General features: G+C 36.7%; 1 protein-coding gene across 1 annotated transcript; it reads left to right on the forward strand.

Moving 5' to 3' along the window:
• The first annotated feature begins 1,313 nt into the window (after positions 1-1,313).
• LOC103506327 lies at positions 1,314-24,917 on the forward strand. The gene is made up of 15 exons (XM_026821398.1): positions 1,314-1,444; positions 1,581-1,605; positions 1,861-2,057; positions 15,488-15,630; positions 16,198-16,501; positions 17,720-17,884; positions 18,637-18,676; positions 18,800-19,001; positions 19,228-19,533; positions 20,625-20,861; positions 21,699-21,988; positions 22,082-22,256; positions 23,669-23,829; positions 24,081-24,282; positions 24,443-24,917. Exons 1-15 carry the CDS (start codon positions 1,437-1,439, stop codon positions 24,775-24,777), a joined length of 2,790 nt encoding a protein of 929 aa, XP_026677199.1. The 5' UTR covers positions 1,314-1,436; the 3' UTR covers positions 24,778-24,917.
• Positions 24,918-25,809: the final 892 nt, after the last annotated feature.

Below are 25,809 nucleotides of genomic sequence, written 5' to 3' on the forward strand. Positions count from 1 at the left end.
AGATAGGGAGAAGATACAGGTATGGGAGGAGGAAAAGGAGCAAATGAGGGGGAAAGGAAAAGGAGTGGAAGGAAGAGTTAGAAGAACAAGTATTAGGTGGAGAATAAGGGGATATTAAAGATGAGTGTTTCACCGCCGTTTTTGTTTCGTAGCAATGAAACAACTGCTACATTAGACGCATGTGGTCTGTGTGACTTTTGACATTCTTGTGAAGATACCCTTCGTACCTCGAATAATGAGAAGAACATACACAGAGAAAGCTTTCATCTCAACACACATTTCAAAGTCTTATGATGAGCTTTTCAAAAATAATTGAAAATATATGTACGACTGCAAAGATCTACATTCTCCAGCCATGCCTTGGGCTTTCTTCTAGCTACTGGAGCCTATTCCTGAATGGTATGCTATACCTATTTAATTATTTATATTTGTTGGGATCGATCGCCGAATTCGCACAATGAGTGAAGAAATCATCACTGACATTTAGCAAGTTCTCTCTTCCAAGATCAGATAATACTAAATTAATTTAGTGTGGCCTCTCTCTCTCTCTCTCTCTCTCTCTTTAAGGCATGGTCTCAGGTCGAACTTTATGTGAGAACGGTAATTTTGTAGAAAAAAGCAAGGTAGATACTACATATTATTTTCATTCATTTACCATAGCATCTTTTATGCGGGACTGTGAAATAAAAGCAACAAATGTATACTTTTCGCAGTTGAAAGCTTTCTTCTAGAGCCTATTCCTGAATGGTATGCTATACCCTATACCTATTTAATTATTTATATTTGTTGGGATCAATCGCCGAATTCGCACAATGAGTGAAGAAATCATCACTGACATTTAGCAAGTGCAAAATCTCCCGAAATTCGGCAGTTGTGGGGTCATAAAACAAACGTTCCAAGGTCTGGTATTAGTATTATGTACAAATGGACATAAATGCGTAAACCCGAAATTCGGCGTTTGAGAATGCTACATCAACACGTGAATTGAATAATTGCGGAATGGTTGCAAAAACCCAAAACACGTGCCGTATCGCTTGTTAAAAACAAAATCTCTTTTTAGGAATCGGGCGCTGGTATTAATGTAGGCTATTTCATTTATTTTTATAGAAGTTTAACATCTAATATAGGTAAAAATTGATAGGTTTTATAACTATGTTTCTACAATTCTACATATTCAGGTAAAACCAATCATCTAGGTAGGTAATAATAATGGTTTATTTTCAAGTATAACATATTCTTTTTAATTAATTTATTTGTTTTTAATCACAATAAGTAATAACAAGATAGGAAACAAAAATGCATTAATGACAATACTGCAATATTGGACAGGAAACAAAATTGATTGATTTTTGGGAGGACAAATTGAAAAATTACTGAACAAAAAAATATTATAAGGATGTGACTGACCGCGAGTAGGTAATATTTCCTTGGCAATCATGCATTGGTTCGTATGTTTCTACAATTCTAAATCGCTTTCGGTCCGGAATCTCCTGCTGCAAATATAACAAAAAGCTATGGGGGTACGAAGAGGATGCAACCTGCGGATGCGGCAGTGAGCAGACACTGGCAATCATGCATTGGTTCGACAAACATCTCCTCATCTTTGTAAGTAAACAGAAACAAGTAGTTGTAAGTGTACCGAGCCGTTAGTTTTTCTGTGTTTGTTTCCTCATAGGTGCCTATTTTAAATCTAAATCTTAACTTAGAAGAAAACGCTACAATAGCAGGATAAAGGTTAAATTGTATATTTTCAAGGCAAGTGTGTTACTTTTTAATGTTTCAACTGGTATCTACCTTGATTAAAATCGTAGGTTCCTACTCAACGTTTTGCTAAAGGTGGCTTGATTCCAAATGTTGCAGAACCCCAATGTGTGGTATTTCCTGTTTGGAGTCTGGTTCCTTAGTTGGCTATGGCGTAGAAGAAAGCTCTACTACATCTCGTGGTGTCTTCCTGGACCTACAGCTTTACCTATTATAGGAAACCTTCTCTATGTGCTCAGGTTTGGAGCATCAAATGTATACCCTATAAGCAAGATTTTGGTTGCAAAGTATGGAGGGTAAGCAATGTAAGCATGAATCTGTGAGAGAGTTTCAAATGGCATAGGTACCATTTTAAATTTTTGTGGCACAGATGACCAAGAGTCACCTTAACCTGATACCTCTAGGTATTTAGTTGCATGTTAGTCCCCGTAAGGAGCCATCAATTAGGCTTAAAATAAGTTTCGTCACACAAAAATAATGGTTTGGTGGTTCCACATTAGAATTGTGTCCCAATCCCGTAAGGAGCCATCAATTAGGCTTAAAATAAGTTTCGTCACACAAAAATAATGGTTTGGTGGTTCCACATTAGAATTGTGTCCCAACAAAATTTCTAAAGTCCAGCTTTTGATGGACAAGTTACAACCACCCTCTCTCTATCTGCACACCTATAAAATGATAATAATAAAATAAATGTAAATGCAATTTCTTTGTGTTATTATGTCACAACTTTGGTGCTCACTGCAGCATTGTAGGATTTTTCCTAATAAGTATCTCAATAATCCTAACAACCAATGTTTACCTACCATGCTGGCACCGGTCGCTATGCGCATTTACATGTCATATATCTCAATAATCCTAACAACCAATGTTTACCTACCATGCTGGCACCGGTCGCTATGCGCATTTACATGTCATAGCTCCATTTTCCTCACGAGGCTGAGTGGGCCCCGCAACAGCCAGTCACGGGATCAATCATTTGCATGATACAAATTTCTTGAACCCCGCCGGTAAGAACACTTTTCATCACGTTCTCTGTTTTCATTTCAAATTACTTCCACTTTGAAATTAAATTAAACAAACAAATATTTAAAATAATAATAAATTTGCTTTTTTAAACTATTGTAATTTCTAAATTTTCAAAGTGCCAAAAGTGTCAAGTTTTTTAAGCTCGTCATCATATGCAACAAATGATAAAATAATTGAAATAAAGCTGATTTGAAGAATTATTTACCAAGACAGAAGATGATCTCGCATTTCAAGAGCAATTTCATTTTATTTGTGAGTATAATTTCATTTTTATTTTTTAACTTCACTGTACCTGCCTCGGTGGTGTACTGTAGTGGTCAAGGCGCTCGCCTGGTAAGCAGGAGGGCGTGGGTTCAATCCCAGCCGAGGTATGGAATTTTATCCTCAATATAATTTGAGAATTTGACCACAATAATTAGTAGTAGCCTACTGCTGGAGTAAAGGGACTTTTCAGTCCTATGCGAGCAGTATAAATAAGCACTATTATTATTAAATAGGTAGGTAGATAGGTACCTACATAGGCAGGTACCTACATATGTAGGTACCTACATAGGTCTGCCTATAATTGTCGAGTTTTTTAGTGACGGGGGTTTTAACCTCCATTCGGAGACCCAATTCAATAGTCACATCAATCTCACCCAGCCTGAGTAGGGCTGAAAAACTGACGGGGGTTTTAACCTCCATTCGGAGACCCAATTCAATAGTCACATCAATCTCACCCAGCCTGAGTAGGGCTGAAAAATGCAAGCACCACGCAATTGGCCAGATGGTCACTCACCCCAACAACAAGTACGAGCAAACGTTGCTTACCTTTGGGGATGCATTATTATAATTTTTATGAGAATGTACTGATAAACAAACTATTGAATGAGTACGAGTAGTATTCGATTGTAATAAAGTGGTCCAATATGTAGAAGTTGTCACGTGACTGCGGTATCTTTGAGCTAGGTTACCGGGTAGTCTTTTTGGCAGCATATACATATGCAGATGTACCAATATGTAGTTCTCATACTCTATGATGTTTTCCCGGAAATGTGAAAGTTCAGAGTAGTAGGTGTATGTATATTACGTACCAGAGTATTTGTTATCTGTAGATATCAAGAAAGAACAATGTACTAGTGTACCAAGTTATGTATAGTTGTATAGTGCCTATTTACGAGGAGGTTCCGAACCTGTAACGTGTGACTAGCAAAAGACACGAGTACCTACAAGTATTTTACATACATACATTTGTAATTATGTATAAATTGTATGTACATAAACATATACTCATGGAGAGATGTAAGATTTATAAAAGTATTTCCAGTCGACCTTAGCGGAGACTTGACTCAAATAGGGCTAAATCAATAAATCATAGAGGTTAGTGGATTTGATTCAAATCATAGAGGTTGGTATAATTACTTATTGTCCAAGACATTGGGTTTATAACCAGAATACATAGATCGGTAATAGTTATGTATGTAGATATCAAATAACCTATGACATGGAGATATGAAAACAGGGAGAAAAATCACCCCTTCCTTCTTATTACAGCTTATGCAGGCCAGAATATTCTATCCATTCCTACGAAGCATATTTGTATCCACCATCCTCGGGTATCGAAAAGAAGAGATGAACTGCGTCAGATATATCTTACAATTCACACAAACTTTGTTAGACAACGCAAAACATGTCAGAGATGATTCAACCTCAAAAGAAAGTAAGTGGACAACATGAAATTTTTTGAAACCTTTATCTCTTATCTCTACCCGGTATACTTGTGCATGTAAGTTATGAGTAGTAAGGCTACAAGCGTAGATTTTTGATTATGTGATATGTGCGTAGGTACTGCGTACCTATATTGCGAATGTCTTTAGACTTCATAGGCTTATTAATGAATATGAATTATGATGCAGGCTCTTGAAGCAGAGACCACTCTACTTGTCTCGGCTTCCTCTATTGAGCGCTAAAGACTATTCGTAAGATATTTAACCATTACAAAAAAATTTCTAGGAATTACATTGAATCAAGTATTGGTGCAAAGTCCTGGAATGACAAAAGAGGAGGATGAGGGATTTATAATTTTGGAATACGTGTTGTGTGTGTTGGTGGTCATGTAAATGGAACAAAACACATGTGGTTCTATATTTGAGACGAGGTGCAATTACTCTAGAAGAGGATGAGGGATTTATAATTTGGAATACGTGTTGTGTCTGTTGGTGGTCATGTAAATGGAACAAAACACATGTGGTTCTATATTTGAGACGAGGTGCAATTACTCTGTAAGTACAACGGGAGAATAATAGCCAGTAGAGACATGAAATATTTTAGTCACTTGTAGACTGTAAGATTCAAGGTCTACACACAAATTAAACCCTTTCCTACCTTTCTCTAATAATAACTCATCGATTCCATTAAAGAATCTATTTAATTCTACTTGGATAGCTCAGTTGAGGTTCGAATTCCAGTAGCGACATGAAAATTCAGAGAAACATTTGTAAAAACTTTGCTTAAACAAATCATGGGTTGGACATGAGTATTAGGTATTATGGGGTATGGATATATAGGGTGTTTATAAAGTCTTGACCAGGGGTGTGTTTTTCGAGAACCGCTTAGAATATCAAAAAACGCCGAGTCTTCTATGTATTTTTATTTATTATTATTATTATTTTTTTTAATGTCATTCTATTTTTTGGAGGATCAATTTTTTTCCCAGGTCTTGCAACCATCCTTTTTGCTTCTTTCTTGCTACCATTCTTTTTGCTTTATCTATACTTATTTCTGTGTTCGTGATCTGTACCTGTGTTTGTGATTATATTACAGACCACACAAGATAATACGGGTATGGTTCGGAGGAGAGCTGATGGTTTTGGTGGCAGACCCAAGTGTCATTGCTCAAGTAAATACACTTACTCTGACCAAGGCAGATATCTACCAATATTTAGGATACCCTTATCTCAAGAAAGGTAAGTAAACTCTATCTAAAAAGAGGTACATGATTGGGGTATAAACGATGTGTATCTTTAACTAAGACGAATTAGGAATCCCAGCCAAATCATGGCTTGGTGGAAAATTGGAATAAAATATTAGATAATAGTAAAACTTTCCCTGGGAAGAGTACATGATTGGGGTATAAACGATGTGTATCTTTAAGTAAGACGAATTAGGAATCCCAGCCAAATCATGGCTTGGTGGAAAATTGGAATAAAATATTAGATAATAGTAAAACTTTCCCTGGGAAGTCTATGTGCATCCACTTTTCCAGGTCGCGTAACTGTCCCTGCCCGCCTGCCCCCCTCTGTATTATGACGTTTGTTGACCTTTGTTGATAAAACCAAGTTTCTAGGTGTCCGTCGCGCCACCATGTTGCAATTATTGTACAAGTCCTATAGCCTCCCGATTTTCGACTATGACTGCTTTGTTTATGGCGGCGCTAAAGAACACATCTTGAATAAACCTAACCCTGTTCATAACTCCGGTATTCGTATCGCGACGGGCGCTTTGCGCTCCAGCTCCAGCCCTATTCCCAGCCTCCTTGTTGAATCAGGAGTTTCTCCCCTTCAACTAAGGAGATCGAAACTTGCCATGAGTTATGTTACCAAAATTGCTAGCTGTCCAGCTAATCCATGCTATAGCCTGCTGTTCTCCAATAACATCGATGCTAATGCCTATCCTCCAAACAAACCCAGACCTCTGTCTTTAAGGGTTCGCAAATCATCCTTATTTTCTAGGACCATTCATAACAGTGAATTCGCGCCTTATTCCAAATTTTTCCCGCCCTGGCCTATAGCAACCCCTGTGATTGACAACGCTCTTTCTTTCGAAAAGAAGGAAAATGTCTCTCCCGTTGTATTTCAGCAACGTTTCCAAGAGCTGGTTCAATCGAAATACCAAGACTTTACCTTGTGCTTTACTGATGGTTCAAAGACGGAAAATAAATAGTTGTGCCTATATCATCGATAAAAGTATAATCTCTTCCTTTGTTCTGAACAATGTTAACTCTGTTTTTATTTCCGAGCTTATTGCTGTGCTTTTGTGCATCAAACATTTGAAATTCCCATCGAAGGAGATATTCGTCATCATTTCTGACTCCAAAAGCACTCTACTCGCCTTATCCAACCCCTCTAATACCAACACGAAATTCCCATCGAAGGAGATATTCGTCATCATTTCTGACTCCAAAAGCACTCTACTCGCCTTATCCAACCCCTCTAATACCAACACTATCGTGTCTAAGAAAATGTGAAAAAAATCCCCCAAAAACCGGTTTTTTTGGATTTTTGACTTTATGGTTCTCTGGACGAAATTTGCACCACCATTTTCGTGATACTGGTAAAAAGACCTTTAATTTGATATATAGGTCGACCAGGTTTGGATAAGTCCTTCTATGGGGACAGACAGACAGACAGACTGACAGACAGACAGACAGACAGACAGACACCGAAGCAAATACAATAGTCCGTCCACTATACCTTTTATTATTAGTAATAATAAAGGAAGGACGGACTAAAAATGGATGCCACAGGTGCGAAGACTTTCGAACCAATCAAACGTCGCCTTTTTCTGTAGTCGTACAGTGTGGCACAATTATAAAACCGGTTATTTTCTGAAGATTTTTGAAGGCAGAGGCGATGTAGTGCGGATTTGGTAACAAAAATTGATACTGTCAAAAATCGAACCCAGAACCTCCGGAGTGCAAGCATAATGTGATACTCAGCAATGGAGATGTTAGGAGTTTTAAATGGTGTTTAACGAATTGTATGAACGCCGTGTAACTATTTGAGTATGCAATGTGCAAAATAAGAAATATTAGTGGAGGTGTCTTGTATTTGGTAACAAAAATTGTTACTGTCAAAAGTCGAACCCAGAACCTCCGGAGTGCAAGCATAATGTGATACTCAGCAGATGTTAGGAGTTGTAAATGGTGTTTAACGAATTGTATGAACGCCGTGTAACTATTTGAGTATGCAATGTGCAAAATAAGAAATATTAGTGGAGGTGTCTTGTTTACATTTCGGGATTTTTGAGTACAATAATTAGTATACCCAGCCTAGCACTAGATTGTGGGTTCGATTCCCGCCCTGAACGAGATTTATACTAAATATATAATGTTTTTTTGGACTACCTGGCTCTTTTCTATCCTATCTTCCTTTTTTATTCGCTTTTGGGGCGATAAGTCCTTAGCAGTTACATCTCCCTCAAACCTGTTAAGAAAAGTTTAGGGCTAGCCACTCATTATCAGGTAGATCTGACAGGTACACCTGATCAGGTCCACATAGGTAATACCCCCTGGGTCACAGAAGTTGCTAGCTTTCTAGGCTGTCGGTATTTACTCGTAAAGTCGTAAATGTAGACTCAGCTTCTACAGGTAAGTTTGCAAAGTCGTCTAATCTACGTAGACAGAAGGAAACTTTTTTCCGTTTTTGTCCGTGTGAGAAGTTTTCCAATGGGAAACTAAGAAAGATAATTAGGATGAACATGTTCTTGAACTTTTGCAGAGACAAGTCGTCTTGCATATAAATTGTGTTTTCCTACTGAGAGCTATAAAACGTCAGCTGGATGTGACTTTCTCCTCCTCCTCTCCCTCCTCCTCTATCTTTTCCTCCTCCTCCTCCTTCTTCTTCTTCTCCTCCTCCTTCTTCTTCTCCTCCTCCTCCTTCTTCTCCTCCTCCTCCTTCTTCTCCTCCTCCTTCTTCTCCTCCTTCTTCTTCTTCTCCTCCTCCTTCTTCTCCTCCTCCTCCTCCTTCTTCTTCTTCTTCTCCTCTTCCTCTCCCTTTGTATTCTTCTCTTTTTCCCACTCTTACTCGGTTCCTTTCCCCGCTCTCTCCATCTTTAATATTATGTCTACCATCTTGTCCTCAAATTTCTTATCCCCTATTTTCCTCGCTCTATAATATCTTCCTCCTTCTTCTTACCCTCTTCTTCTTCCCCTCTTTTATTACCTTTTTCGTCTGTAATGTGTCTACCATCTTGTCCTCAAATTCCTTATTACTTATCCTTCTCAATCTATTATAAACTCATTAATTCCATTTCCAAATGTGTAAAATTTTGAAGCGCCACAACGAAAAAGGTTTACCTCAAAATCATGGCCTTGGGATCTAAAACATGATGTTGCGTTGGTAGTTCCGTCTCCCATAACAATCATCTACAATTTACATCATACCTAATTTATTTGAGGTACTTGATTTATTTTGGGAGGAACGACTTGGCGGGGTCTTTTTTATGCCACGAAGTGGTATTTTTTGGGGGGTTATCATTACTCGCCAAATTTATGACTCATGACCATGACCGTGACACAAGAACCCCAAATACTGTAAAATAACGTTACTGTTGTTGCATCATTACTCGCCAAATTTATGACTCATGACCATGACCGTGACACAAGAACCCCAAATACTGTAAAATAACGTTACTGTTGTTGCAACTCACATAAGAGGCTACGCCGAGCACGAGCAAGGCCAATAAATGGATGGGTGACTTAAACCTTATATTGGGATACTTTTTTACTTAAGTTATATATAAAAATGGATACTTACGAGTAGGTTTTTATATCCCGACTCGAAACTTCCCTTGAAAATGTCTATGAAATAGACGAAACTCCGAGTCGGGGTATAAAAACCTACTCGTAAGTATCCATTTTTATATATAATAACCTAAGTAAAAAAGTATGTATTTACAAAGGATGTCAAAATTAAATAAATTTATTAATAGTACTTATATTGGGAATAAAGGGAGAACGGGCTTTAGTCTTGATTTTATATCATAACATGAAAGTAAAATCGAAAAATCAAATCAAGAATAATAATAAACTGAATATTAAACAAATTAGGTAGCTCGCCAAATTTATGACTCATGACCATGACCGTGACACAAGAACCCTCAATACTGTAAAATAACGTTACTGTTGTTGCAACTCACATAAGAGGCTACGCCGAGCAAGGCCAATAAATGGATGGGTGACTTAAACCTTATATTGGGAATAAAGGGAGAACGGGCTTCAGTCTTGATTTTATATCATAACATGAAAGTAAAATCGAAAAATCAAATCAAGAATAATAATAAACTGAATATTAAACAAATTAGGTAGGTACATAGGGACTGATTTTCTTTAATCACGATCGAATAAACTACGGGCTGAAAAATTCCCGGAGGGACGGGCCCAGCTTGTTGCTCTTTTTACTTTCCTTATCCTATAGGAAGGAAAGTAATGTAATCGGGTCAAATTTTTGATGGTCAATTTTTAGTGCCAAAACACGTTTTGAGGTCCCTAGAGCCTAAATAGGTTGCATCCCCGCGATGTAAGGGTTCTACAATCTGCCCAAAATAATTTACTTTTAGGTACTCCTAATCATCTTAGTACCTGCAAAAAGGTAATTTGAGAAGTCTTCAGAATCGAGATTTATTCGAAGCCCAGATTTAAAAGTAAAGATAGCAATAGCAATGATACTCGTAGTCAACCTTTCGAAACCGTGACGTTACGTGATTTTAATCAGGTCAAACGCACTAGTAACACTTAAACCTGCGCAAAATTCATCGATGCTCTTCATAATATTTTTCAGGTATGTTTGCAATTTAAATCCATAAGCCCTTTGTGGTTTCAGGTCCCTCTTTCAAACCTCTGTCTCATATCAAAATTCCATGTTACATTTCAGCATTTTCAAAGGAAACTCTTTCTCCCCATCTTGAGAAACAACTTTGTGTACTCTTTGTTTGGATGGAGACAGGACGAGGAAAGAAACATAGGAATTCTGCTCGACTTGGCCCATACTGTTCTAGAGGACCTGAAGACTGATATGAAGAATACGACTGATATTATGAGAGAATCAAGTAAGTTGACAACAAAACTCAGGATAGAATATACCTTGCTTATCTTGCCCGAATAGGACTGAGAAGTCCCTTTACCCCAGCAGCCTAAACAAAGTTTGGTATACTTGATAGGATAATAATAAGTAAACGATTAAGAATACAATCATTCATTAAGATCTTTTGTTTAATCAATGTGATTTCTCAATATTTAGCCTTAAGATACCATGTTTTACTTACAGTATATTACACGATGCGCATTTCGATCATTAGATTATCATCAGGTGGGTTTGTCAATATTTCACGAAAACACTAACGAAAAAGCACGTAAATCGGTAACACGGTAACATTTAACACTAAAACACGGGAAATAAAATAAAAAGCTGGTGATTTGATTAGAACCATTATCACAGTCGACTGAATTTTACGGTTATTGTTTTTATTTCGAATGATATCACGTCGATCCATCAGTTGTTTTAAGGAGGACGTTGTAGGTTCTGTCTGGCGCGAAGTATTTCAAATGTTCGTTTATTATGGAAGTCTGTAGCAACATTCAGGAAATTGTCCTGTCCTTCTTCTTTTATGTGTTGGAAGATATAATATTGTTCGTACACACTAGTTTTTTTTTTACACATACCTATTCAATATGGACATAATATGGTTTTGTATATCACCGTATGAGCAATTATCATTTTTTATGTGGCGGGCAACTGTGGAAGATGGATTTGTGTGAGCGGAATGTTGTGTATGCTCCTTATATCTTTCTTCAAAACTTCTGTTTGTAAGGCCGATGTCATATGTGTTGGAAGATATAATATTGTTCGTACACACTAGTTTTTTTTTACACATTTTCAATATGGACATAATATGGTTTTGTATATCACCGTATGAGCAATTATCATTTTTTATGTGGCGTGCAACTGTGGAAGATGGATTTGTGTGAGCGGAATGTTGTGTATGCTCCTTATATCTTTCTTCAAAACTTCTGTTTGTAAGGCCGATGTATTTTTTTAGGACAATGGTTGGGAGCAGGAGGTTTATCCTGTTGTTGTCTACTAGTATTTAGATGTTTTCGTATGTTGTTATGTGTACGGAATGCCAGTGATATATTATTTTTGGTGAAATTACTAGTATTTAGATGTTTTCGTATGTTGTTATGTGTACGGAATGCCAGTGATATATTATTTTTGATGAAACATCTAGCTATCGTGTAGTTGTTGTTTACTAGTATTTAGATGTTTTTGTATGTTGTTATGTGTACGGAATGCCAGTGATATATTATTTTTGATGAAACATCTAGCTATTCTTTCAGAGCTTTTATCTTGGTAATTTACAGGTACATACTTCTTCTCGTGTGTATTTTTATCCTTGTTCTTTTTGATCTTTGTGTTTTTCTTTGTCGCTTGAGGATTTTATTAATGATATCAGGTTTATATACAACGTCCCCCTTAAAACAGCTGATCGATCGACGTGATATCATTCAAAATAAAAACAATAACCGTAAAATGTGATATCAGGTTTATATACAACGTCCCCCTTAAAACAGCTGATCGATCGACGTGATATCATTCAAAATAAAAACAATAACCGTAAAATTCAGTCGACTTTGACAATGGTTCGAATCACCAGCTTTTTATTTTATTTCCCGTGTTTTAGTGTTAAATGTTACCGTGTTACCGATTTACTTGCTTTTTCGTTAGTGTTTTCGTGAAATATTGACATACCCACCTGATGATGATCCAATGATCGAAATGCGCATCGTGTAATATACCTAGATACTGTAAATAAAACATGGTATCTTAAGGCTAAATATTGAGAAATCACATTGATTGATCTCAGGTACCATAAGCTTTGTACAAAACAATACATCTTTGCATTTTACCGCTTTTTGGCGGTTTTCGGTGTAATTCAATAATATCTTGGGAACGGTATGAGCTAGAGACTTGAAATTTGGTATGTAGTCCACAAATGAGACAAGAATGTAACACAAAACTTTTGGTTAACAGTGTCAAACTAGAACCACGAGATAACATTCCGTAGTAATGGGCTCGGGTTCGACTTCCAATTCTCATGCAACAATAGTTTTCTTTTAGAATATAAAATTACTGTGTACCAGCTGTACCTAGTGGCCTTTTTTTCCGACGACCTCCCCATATAGGCACCTTCTGATGGAGTAATTTCTCATGGAGAGATGTAAGATTTATAAAAGTATTTCCAGTCGACCTTAGCGGAGACTTGACTCAAATAGGGCTAAATCAATAAATCATAGGAGAGATGTAAGATTTATAAAAGTATTTCCAGTCGACCTTAGCGGAGACTTGACTCAAATAGGGCTAAATCAATAAATCATAGAGGTTAGTGGACTTGATTCAAATCATAGAGGTTGGTATAATTATTTATTGTCCAAGACATTGGGTTTATAACCAGAATACAAAGATCGGTAATAGTTATGTATGTAGATATCAAATAACCTATGACATGGAGATATGAAAACAGGGAGAAAAATCACCCCTTCCTTCTTATTACAGCTTATGCAGGCCAGAATATTCTATCCATTCCTACGAAGCATATTTGTATCCACCATCCTCGGGTATCGAAAATTTATAACCAGAATACATAGATCGGTAATAGTTATGTATGTAGATATCAAATAACCTATGACATGGAGATATGAAAACAGGGAGAAAAATCACACATTCCTTCTTATTACAGCTTATGCAGGCCAGAATATTCTATCCATTCCTACGAAGCATATTTGTATCCACCATCCTCGGGTATCGAAAAGAAGAGATGAACTGCGTCAGATATATCTTACAATTCACACAAACTTTGTTAGACAACGCAAAACATGTCAGAGATGATTCAACCTCAAAAGAAAGTAAGTGGACAACATGAAATTTTTTGAAACCTTTATCTCTTATCTCTACCCGGTATACTTGTGCATGTAAGTTATGAGTAGTAAAAGACTTATACACGATAAGAAATTGCATGTGGACCACCCTGTAGTTTGTTTAAAAGGACCTCTTGTAAAGGTTGTTTACATGTTTCCAGTGAGTAGGTATTGTCTAACCAACCATATTCTAGCTGAGGTGTGTATTTTCTCTCCGCACACTCATTTCCCTAATTGGAAACGCAAACCTCGTGTGAGTGAGGAGCTAACCCACTTTATGAGTAGTAAGGCTACAAGCGTAGATTTTTGATTATGTGCAATGTGCTGAGGTACTGCGTACCTATATTGCGAATGTCTTTAGGCTTCATAGGCTTATTAATGAATATGAATTATGATGCAGGCTCTTGAAGCAGAGACCACTCTACTTGTCTCGGCTTCCTCTATTGAGCCCTAAAGATTCGTAAGATATTTAACCATTACAAAAAAATTTCTAGGAATTACATTGAATCAAGTATTGGTGCAAAGTCCTGGAATGACAAAAGAGCTATACCTTAGTCGAGTTTTAATTAGGTTAAATTTTTAGACAAGTAAGATATGTAGATATTTAAGATATGAGAGCTACAAGAAAAGCAATTTTCCTCTAATACAGAGCCCTCACATGAGAATAATTTGGAAGACCATCACTCGACGAGAAAGGAAGAATGGAAAAAAGAAAGAAAGAAGAGGATGAGGGATTTATAATTTTGGAATACGTGTTGTGTGTGTTGGTGGTCATGTAAATGGAACAAAACACATGTGGTTCTATATTTGAGACGAGGTGCAATTACTCTGTAAGTACAACGGGAGAATAACGGTATAACAAAGGTACAGGCACAATGGATGGTTTAGTAAACAAAACAACCAGAGATGTACCAGGTGGTCGACCAGTAGATTTGTCTTTCTACTCGGTTTGGTTTTTTGTTTGGGACACATCCCCCCCCCCCATTAAAAGTTAAAAGCGCGAATTTAAGTAGAAGAGAACTCCTCTTAAGGTCAACCACTCATTATCAGGTATCAGATAGACCTGAAAGGCGTGAGTGGCTGACCTAAGCTTACACCTAACATAAATTTACCAAATAGAATGTGGTCACTGAAAGGGCATTCCAGGACTTTTATTCCCAATACTTGAATCCCAAAAGACTTATAAACGATAAGAAATTGCATGTGGACCACCCTATAGTTTGTTTAAAAGGACCTCTTGTAAAGGTTGTTTACATGTTTCCAGTGAGTAGGTATTGTCTAACCAACCACATTCTAGCTGAGGTGTGTATTTTCTCTCCGCACACTCATTTCCCTAATTGGAAAATAATAATAAAATAAATAAAATTGTAGCTGGATACTTTTCCCAACTATTTTTAGAGGGTTGGCCAGGAAGCTTTTTCTTGTAAATTTGAATATTTAACTTTGAATTTGAATGTAGACCGAGATCATAACCGAACTTTAAAGGTAGACTACTATCACGTTACGTCACGTGAGCTCATGGGGAGTCAGAAAGATGTAGTTCAAAGTTTTCCCACAATATTGTAGGGTAATTTCGTTGATAGTAGCCACACTACTATCACGTCACGTGAGCTCACGTGAGTTTCACTCTAGTGGCCAGATTTTGGGCTTTAACTTGATGTGCAAGGCCAAGGCGGAACGTTTTTTTGCTCTCCTGAAATATTTTCTTTTTGGAACGAAATGGAAATGCACAACTCAAGTAAGCGATATACGTATGCATTAGATTTATGTACACTTACTTATCAGCTTGATGCTAAAACTATCACTTACTATATCATTCGTTGTCTACAACGCTATACATTATGTAGAAGCTAGAATCTAGGGGTATTAGATTTATGTACACTCACTTATCAGCTTGATGCTAAAACTATCACTTACTATATCATTCGTTGTCTACAACGCTATACATTATGTAGAAGCTAGAATCTAGGGGCCAAAGAAGGAGGATTAAATTGCAAGTTTCACTAAATCAAGTGTCTCTTTCCACAGGGTTAACGGATTAATTAGATTCTGGATAGGACCAGAGTTGGCCATTCTTGTGACAGATGCCAGTGTTGCATCCCAAGTAAATGCCCTAGCCCTAACCAAGGCCGAATTTTATCAACATTTGGCACCTCCATATATGAAAACAGGTTTATATATTATATACATATATTTTTTTTTTTCAATTTTTTTTAAAAGGGGCACGACTTTGAATGTCATTAGCCCCGAGAACAGTTAACAAACGTACAAGAGAAAAATCTCAAATATTAAATTGGTTATGAGCGTAAAGCATTAGAGAGTCCACATACGAGATCAGTAAACAAACGTACAAGAGAAAAATCTCAAATATTAAATTGGTTATGAGCGTAAAGCATTAGAGAGTCCACATACGAGATCAGTATTTTTTTTCCTCAGAATACCTATGTATAAAAAAATCAACCAATCACCAGAAAAAACAAGCAGAACACCTCCACAATAAACTGGATTTTATTTGACAAAGTGCTCACTCTAATTAAAATGATTAAGAGAGTATTTGGATAACCCATGGGTTATATTCCCCTCTATTTGCAGGCATAGAGGGATTGCAAATTCCATAAAGGTGAGATATTACATACGAATTTTCTGAGGCATGATATAAATTTATTAATTCCCATAACAGTATGGTCAGTATGAGCGGACTGGTGTAAACTGTAAAATAAGTCATTTCTATTTTGCAGGCATATTTGTAGATGAAGACATAGACCACTGGCGAGCGTCAAGGAAAATAGTAACTCAAGTACTTCACTTCAAATTGTTGAAAACATACATTCCAATATTTCACGATGAAAGTTTAATTCTGGTGGACAAATTCAAGAAGTATGCCAAGAATGGTCAAAGTTTTCATCCGCCCAAGTTCCTGGTATTGGCCACCTTCAGCACCATCATGAGGACAATGCTAGGAGTCAATATCAACGCACAAAACAATGAAAAGCAACCGTTCATTGAGGCCGTACATTATTGCTTTGAAGTAAGTTATGTATAGTTGTATAGTGCCTATTTACGAGGAGGTTCCGAACCTGTAACGTGTGACTAGCAAAAGACACGAGTACCTACAAGTATTTTACATACATACATTTGTAATTATGTATAAATTGTATGTACATAAACATATACTCATTTATAATTTTCATGAGAATGTACTGATAAACAAACTATTGAATGAGTACGAGTAGTATTCGATTGTAATAGAGTGGTCCAATATGTAGAAGTTGTCACGTGACTGCGGTATCTTTGAGCTAGGTTACCGGGTAGTCTTTTTGGCAGCATATACATATGCAGATGTACCAATATGTAGTTCTCATACTCTATGATGTTTTCCCGGAAATGTGAAAGTTCAGAGTAGTAGGTGTATGTATATTACGTACCAGAGTATTTGTTATCTGTAGATATCAAGAAAGAACAATGTACTAGTGTACCGTACCACACATACGAGTACATAGCCCAAGTCTTTCCAACTAATGGGAATCCTCGCCACCACTGTCTTTTTTCAAATTTCATCTTTTCTAAGTCTTTCCAACTAATGGGAATCCTCGCCACCACTGTCTTTTTTCAAATTTCATCTTTTCTCAAGTCTTTCCAACTAATGGGAATCCTCGCCACCACTGTCTTTTTTCAAATTTCATCTTTTCTTCTACCAGATCAGGGTTTTGTTCGAGTTTCGTCATTTATCCTTCCGTTTCCAAGAGAAATTTCCATTAGGGGATTCCTGTGACGTTTAAATTTAATCTTTGTTAGATGTAGTTACTGGCCTGCTAAGCCTGTCGTAGTACATCTAGGGCCGGTCTATTCTCAGCTTAACGTCCCCCTTGACCCCCTTGTATGTACATATGTCAGCGAAATTTTGCTTTAAGAGTTAAGGCCTTTTTTTGTTTTAGAATCCATACTTCTGGGCTTTCCTAAGGGGCCCTTGTATGTACATATGTCAGCGAAATTTTGCTTTAAGAGTTAAGGCCTTTTTTTGTTTTAGAATCCATACTTCTGGGCTTTCCTCGTATGTACATATGTCAGCGAAATTTTGCTTTAAGAGTTAAGGCCTTTTTTTGTTTTAGAATCCATACTTCTGGGCTTTCCTAACATCTAGGGCCGGTCTATTCTCAGCTTAACGTCCCCCTTGTATGTACATATGTCAGCGACATTTTGCTTTAAGAGTTAAGGCCTTTTTTTGTTTTAGAATCCATACTTCTGGGCTTTCCTCGGCAGTGTGAGTTGCCTCTACTATATCTGGACCAGGAGAAAGTTATACTACCTATCATGGCAACTACCTGGACCTCTACCATTACCAATTCTAGGCAGCACATTCTTCGTCTGGTTCTTCGGTGTGTCCAATGTATTCCCGATCCTCAAAATCGCCTTCAGACACTACGCGTGAGTTTAACCCATTCCAGATGGATGACGTGAATTTTCATGTCCCAGCTAAAAAAGAAGTCTGTATTTACGTGTTAAATATGAAGAATTTAAGTTAAACATAAGTATGAGTTATGAGGATTGAATGAATATTTAAGAGATTACTGCCGAATTTGCCAATTCATCAACTCCGTGGAATTTCAAGTTACCATACACAAAGTTATTTGCCAAAATAACTTTTTTCTATTTCCGTTATAATTCCAAGTTTCTATTAACATTTTGATCAAAATGATTTTTTTTTCTTTTTTTTTTTAACTTGATGGGTTTTTATTTCAAGTGTCTGTGATGTTGACCCAAAATTAACAGTTAGCTTAAAAAAAAAAAAAAACGCCCTTCATCCCCACATCCAAAATAAAGTACGTTTTTGATGAAGCTCAAATCAGGTATCAGTAATTCCTTAGGTAAAGTTTAGCTAATGCATACTTAGGTACATCAACAAGGTTTGTGAGTTTTGGATGATTTGTCTGATTGGCTAAAATTCTGATATCAATTAAAAAAAAAAAACATTGATATCAAAATTTCAGAGAAATTACTTATTCCAAGCTCCAAGAGTTAAACTCAAACAGAAATTTAAACTCTATTATTGTGATCCCTGGCATGAGAAGATCATCTTCTTATGGCAGCCGTTTGGACTTTAGAAACAACTAAATGGTTGGGTTTGATGGCGAAGGCTTCAATTTCCGTTTTATTTTTTCATATACCTTTTTTCCTAGGTCTATGAAGAGACTGTCCAAATACTTGGCGAGGACACAAGCGTTTGTCCAACTTATGAAGATTTAATGAAGTTGGAATCTAAAACATGATGTTGCGTTGGTAGTTCCGTCTCCCATAACAATCATCTACAATTTACATCATACCTAATTTATTTGATCCTAGGTCTATGAAGAGACTGTCCAAATACTTGGCGAGGACACAAGCGTTTGTCCAACTTATGAAGATTTAATGAAGTTAGACTACTTGGAGAGAGTGATAAAGGAATGCTTACGCCTCTTCCCCGCTGCTCTGGGCTCAGCCAGAAAAATAACTGAAGATATTAAAGTTACATGTTCTAATGGAGAAGAGTATGTGTTACCGACAGGTAAGTAGCAATTAGTAAAACACACAATACACAGTAGCCGGAAACATGAAAAGTATTTAGACATAAATGTAGGTACATTTATGTAAATACTCGTATATCATAACTATACGATGTACATTTGTACAAGTATGTGATTCTCAAAGTGGCGTCTTTCAATAAGTTTCTCACACACTGTATTCTCTTCCAATAAATAGTTTCATTGCTCTGTTATTTTGTCCAATTTCAGGTGTAACCGTTTTCGTGTTACTGTTCTGTATTCAGAAAAGTTCTCAATACTATGACCATCCCGATGAGTTTGATCCAGACAGATGGCTTCCAGAGAGATCTGAAGGACGGGATCCTTTGAGTTATGCTCCCTTCAGCTCTGGTCCACGTAACTGCATCGGAGGAAAATATGCACTTCTTCAGTTGAAACTCTTTTCCGTCGCCATTATTCGCGAGTTTGAAATTCTGCCCACAGAGAACTTTACAACGTTGAGAGACGTTGAGAAAGCTATTAGTATGAACGCCACTATGGACTTGGAGGAGAAGTGCCACATCAGACTTAGAAATCGGAGAAAAAATGAAATTTAAACATTATTGCCCGGGTTCACTCTTCACACTCCAATAGTTAAAGTAGAGTGGAGTGGAGATTGAAACAAAGGAAAGTATGTAGGTATTGTATTCGATAAAATTTTCGATGGTCAGTTTTTAGATGAACGCCACTATGGACTTGGAGGAGAAGTGCCACATCAGACTCAGAAATCGGAGAAGAAATGAAATTTAAACATTATTGCTTGGGTTCACTCTTCACACTCCAATAGTTAAAGTAGAGTGGAGTGGAGACTGAAACAAACGAAAGTATGTAGGTATTGTATTCGATAAAATTTTCGATGGTCAGTTTTTAGTGCCAAAACACGTTTTGAGGTCCCTAAAGGCTAAATCCAAAGTTTCAGCCATTGGTCTATGTGTGTGTGTCCGCATGTCTGTCTGTACCTAAACAAAATGGACTTAAAATGGAATCCAGACAGATGAGTCCCGTCCGGATTTTTCTACTTTTGTCGATGCCTCACTGGGTCCCGAGTTTTGGCACGGTTGGAATGTCCCGTACATAATTAATACCTACACATTGTTTCCTTACATATGAACTTGTACATAGAAAACTAAAATTGTACATTGTAAAATATTACACCTTGTCAGTCAGTTAGTAGTTAGTGACTTAGTGTCCAAATATTGTACATTGTAAAATATTACACCTTGTCAGTCAGTTAGTAGTTAGTGACTTGGTGTCCAAAAATGTCAGAGTTAAGTGACAGACAGAGTGACAGAGGAAAGGAGTCAATTGTGATTAATGGCCGAAGGAGATATTCGTCATCATTTCTGACTCCAAAAGCACTCTACTCGCCTTATCTAACCCCTCTAATACCAACACTATCGTGTCTTTAATCCATTCTTGTTGGACAGAACTTCTGACTTGTGGCAAACAGTTGGCTTTCCTGTGGTGCCCCTCTCATACAGGCATCCAAGGAAATGAGGCTGTGGACAGAGCTGCGCGCAATCCCTCCGCTTTTCTCCCCCCTCTTAAACTCTGCTATCCAGAAGACTTCAAACCTTTCATGACTTTCATCTCTAAAATGATAAAAGATCTGTGGCAACAGTCATGGAACAGTATTCCTGTCTCCAACAAATTGAAATCCATTAAGCCCACCATTAGTCCTTCCAGTGATAGACAGAATAGATACGAGGAGCTCGTGATATGCCGGATGAGGATCGGCCACACCCGGGCAACGCATAGACATCTATTCCAAAGGGCCCCTCCGTCTACCTGTAGGTGTGGTGAAATACTCTCCGTGAGACATATCCTCACCTGCGCCCTCCACGGCCATATCAGAGCCTCTTTTCCTACACCTCCTGTAGGTGTGGTGAAATACTCTCCGTGAGACATATCCTCACCTGCGCCCTCCACGGCCATATCAGAGCCTCTTTTCCTACACCTCCCAAATATTAAGATATTATTTAGTCCGTTATAGGTACATATGTCATGGTTTAGAATTAACTATTCATGGGAAATAAAACAAGCAATGTGCGATCTGTTTAATCAGCCAGATGAACTCTAACTAGATTGTAACAAAAGTTTTTTTCAGCTTCTTCTCCTTCTTTTCTTAAGCTATGTCTTTTGCTATTCCTCCAGTACCGTTTTTATTTTTCTAATCTCATTACCCATTATCTAAGATTTTAATTCAACATAGAATTTGACGAAAATAGAGTGCAGATCAAATTTTCTTTTATTTATCTTTTTGAACTATTTTAAGAACACTATTTTTATTTTTCTAATCTCATTACCCATTATCTGAGATTTTAATTCAACATAGAATTTGACGAAAATAGAGTGCAGATCAAATTTTCTTTTATTTATCTTTTTGAACTATTTTAAGAACACTCTACACCTCCTGCTCTGACAGACGATGTTGAGAGCGTCGACTCCCTCTTATCCTATCTAAAAAAATGAACCTATACACGAAAATATAACCGCAGTGTGGAATCGGCGCGAACGACCTGTCTATCAGTCTTGAAGCGCCTAAAAAAGGGGGGGGGGAGTAAAACTTTTTCTTCTTTCGAGTAAGTGCCCTTTTTGTATGCCTCTACCTATTGCTGGAGTATTCTTATTACCTAATATATCTCAATGTACATAATATGTTACACTGCTACGTGTTACAGGCATGTTTGTAGATAAAGACATTCCTCACTGGAAAGCGTCAAAGAAAGTCATCACACAAGTATTCGTTTTCAAAGTGCTCAAACAATACATCAAAATCTTTCATGAGGAAAGTATCATCTTGGTGAACAAACTTCAGGAGTTAGCTTACAGTGGTCAACCTTTCTATCCACCTAAATGCTTGGAACTAGCTACATTCAATTCCATCATGAGAACAACTCTGGGTGTCAATCCTAACGCTCAGATCAATGAACATCAACCATTCATCGATGCTCTTCATAATATTTTTCAGGTATGTTTGCAATTTAAATCCATAAGCCCTTTGTGGTTTCAGGTCCCTCTTTCAAACCTCTGTCTCATATCAAAATTCCATGTTACATTTCAGCATTTTCAAAGGAAACTCTTTCTCCCCATCTTGAGAAACAACTTTGTGTACTCTTTGTTTGGATGGAGACAGGACGAGGAAAGAAACATAGGAATTCTGCTCGACTTGGCCCATACTGTTCTAGAGGACCTGAAGACTGATATGAAGAATACGACTGATATTATGAGAGAATCAAGTAAGTTGACAACAAAACTCAGGATAGAATATACCTTGCTTATCTTGCCCGAATAGGACTGAGAAGTCCCTTTACCCCAGCAGCCTAAACAAAGTTTGGTATACTTGATAGGATAATAATAAGTAAACGATTAAGAATACAATCATTCATTAAGATCTTTTGTTTAATCAATGTGATTTCTCAATATTTAGCCTTAAGATACCATGTTTTACTTACAGTATATTACACGATGCGCATTTCGATCATTAGATTATCATCAGGTGGGTATGTCAATATTTCACGAAAACACTAACTAAAAAGCACGTAAATCGGTAACACGGTAACATTTAACACTAAAACACGGGAAATAAAATAAAAAGCTGGTGATTTGATTAGAACCATTGTCACAGTCGACTGAATTTTACGGTTATTGTTTTTATTTTGAATGATATCACGTCGATCCATCAGTTGTTTTAAGGAGGACGTTGTAGGTTCTGTCTGGCGCGAAGTATTTCAAATGTTCGTTTATTATGGAAGTCTGTAGCAACATTCAGGAAATTGTCCTGTCCTTCTTCTTTTACATATGTGTTGGAAGATATAATATTGTTCGTACACACTAGTTTTTTTTTACACATTTTCAATATGGACATAATATGGTTTTGTATATCACCGTATGAGCAATTATCATTTTTTATGTGGCGTGCAACTGTGGAAGATGGATTTGTGTGAGCGGAATGTTGTGTATGCTCCTTATATCTTTCTTCAAAACTTCTGTTTGTAAGGCCGATGTATTTTTTTAGGACAATGGTTGGGAGCAGGAGGTTTATCCTGTTGTTGTTTACTAGTATTTAGATGTTTTTGTATGTTGTTATGTGTACGGAATGCCAGTGATATATTATTTTTGATGAAACATCTAGCTATTCTTTCAGAGCTTTTATCTTGGTAATTTACAGGTACATACTTCTTCTCGTGTGTATTTTTATCCTTGTTCTTTTTTGATCTTTGTGTTTTTCTTTGTCGCTTGAGGATTTTATCAGTGATATCAGGTTTATATACAACGTCCCCCTTAAAACAGCTGATCGATCGACGTGATATCATTCAAAATAAAAACAATAACCGTAAAATTCAGTCGACTGTGACAATGGTTCTAATCAAATCACCAGCTTTTTATTTTATTTCCCGTGTTTTAGTGTTAAATGTTACCGTGTTACCGATTTACTTGCTTTTTCGTTAGTGTTTTCGTGAAATATTGACATGCCCACCTGATGATGATCCAATGATCGAAATGCGCATCGTGTAATATACCTAGATACTGTAAATAAAACATTGTATCTTAAGGCTAAATATTGAGAAATCACATTGATTGATCTCAGGTACCATAAGCTTTGTACAAAACAATACATCTTTTGTTTGTTTTTTACGTGTTTTACCAGGAACTTCTCTCGCAGAGCTACTATTGCAACAACCACATATTTCGATGGAGGAGCTAAAAGCCCAAATAGTAACAGTCATAGGAGCTGGTCTGGATACTTCTATGATTCAAAATTCCATGGTCCTTATCATGTTGGCAACTCACCCCACCGTACAAGAAAAGGTAAGTTAGATATTTTTAGAATATTTACGAGAAAAATGTGAATCCTAGTTATCCTAGTAGTAAATGAAGACAGTGTTTTTACAAAAGGACGAGTCAGAATAAAGAACCAAGTGCATACCTATAAATACCAGCACAAGCTACAATTTAAACAAAATAAAATATGGGTTGGTACTTGAATGTAAAGCACTTGAAAGCAATCCACAAAACACACTTAATCCCCTAAAAATTAATACTTTGATTGGGATTTACAGGTTTTCGAGGAAATGGTTCAAGTTTTAGGAGAAGATATCAATGTACTTCCTTCGTATGAGGATCTCATGAAGTTGGAATATCTGGAGAGGGTCATCAAGGAATGTCTACGTATGTACCCAGCTGCACCTTTCACTGGGAGGCACATAACTGAAGACATCAAAGTGACTACGGAAGACGGAAAAGAATACATTTTTCCCGCAGGTAATGAAATATTCTACTCGCCATTGAAAGGAATACCCGGGTCATTAAATTTTATTGACCTAGGTGTTCCTTTTAATAAATTTTATTGACCGATTCATTGAATTTCAATAAAGAGTACCTATATTATTTATTAACATATCTGTATTAACAACAATTTCAGGAGTTGCTGTAGGAAACCTCTTGAATCTCGTACAGAAAAGCCCTGACTATTATGAAAATCCACGTGTATTCGATCCAGACAGATGGCTTCCGGAAAATAGTGTCAATCGAAATCCTCATTGCTATATTCCATTCAGTAGCGGACCAAGAAATTGTATCGGAGGCAAGTATGCTATTCTGCAAATGAGAACAATGTTGAGTGCCATACTCAGGAAATACAAAGTGCTCCCCTCAGAGAGTTGTAAATCTTTGAGGGACGTCAGAGTAAAAATGAACTTGACAATGGAGCTCAATCCTCAGTGCCAGATAACATTAAGACATAGGAAATCGGAATGAAAGCATCAAAATCAGATTAGTTATCAAACAACTATTTTTTAATCCCCTGTAGCCTGTAGTATATAGGCATAGGCATAGGGAGATTTAACGCAGTCCCTAGATGATCCGTTAAGGAGTGGTTTTTATTAAACTGCAAGAAATTAAGGAAATGGTAAATTATACGTGAAAACTGAAAATACTTTGGTAAAATATTATGTACTACACTACATTATGGGATAAGTGCTTTTAGGAGAATTTTAGGTATAGACTTTCAAGTAGAATATTATTTATTCAACTAATATATATTAGTTATGTTATTTATGTTATATTTTTATATATACATTTCACCTTATGTATTATTTTTACTTTTTTTACATTATTTATATATAGTTATTATTTTGCAGGCACCTTCCCAGTTACCTACATTAAGTTACCCAATGATAGGTTTTGTAAAAAAGAAGAAAAAAAAATGTGGGAGAGAGATAGAGCTGGATTGTATATTTCTAAATAGGTAAATAATTAATACTGTTATAGTTTAAAAAAAAAAAAGAAAAAAAAATGCTTTTACATAAATTTAATGACTTGACTAGGACTAGGACTCGAACCACAACCTCCAGATCCAGAGTCCACCGTGCTAGCCACTACACCACTGAGGTTGGTCATTGGGTTTTAAAATTTGATTTTCACGCTTTTTGAAATTATACAAACCCACCCTGTAAATGTAACAAATGTTAAATTTTATTCGAATAGGTAACTATAGGCTATAGACGATGTGTATCTTTAAGTTAGACGACTTTAAGTTAGAGGAACCTCAGCCAATAGTTTGGTAGAGAAGTTGATGATAAAAAAAAATTAGTTTTTTCATGAAAAGAAGACAAAAACAAGAAACAGACATAAAGTCGTAAAACACAGACATGAAATTTTCTAATGTGATTTTTGGGATCCTTGATTCATAAGGCGTAAGAATAACTAAAAGTTCCATGATTTTACAATTTCATTAATATAAGTGGATGTTAATTTAGGTACATAATATGTTACAGGCATATTTGTAGA

This window comes from Diaphorina citri, unplaced genomic scaffold, assembly GCF_000475195.1.
Source record: "Diaphorina citri unplaced genomic scaffold, Diaci psyllid genome assembly version 1.1 scaffold227, whole genome shotgun sequence".
Lineage (NCBI taxonomy): Eukaryota > Metazoa > Arthropoda > Insecta > Hemiptera > Psyllidae > Diaphorina > Diaphorina citri.

Excerpts from the sequence above, each read along its gene's own strand:
- LOC103506327 (XM_026821398.1), top strand. Across the intron at positions 19,534-20,624 it reads TATGGACTTGGAGGAGAAGT|ATCTGTGGCAACAGTCATGG; the intron begins GCCACATCAGAC and ends AAATGATAAAAG. Across the intron at positions 22,257-23,668 it reads TGATATTATGAGAGAATCAA|GAACTTCTCTCGCAGAGCTA; the intron begins GTAAGTTGACAA and ends GTGTTTTACCAG.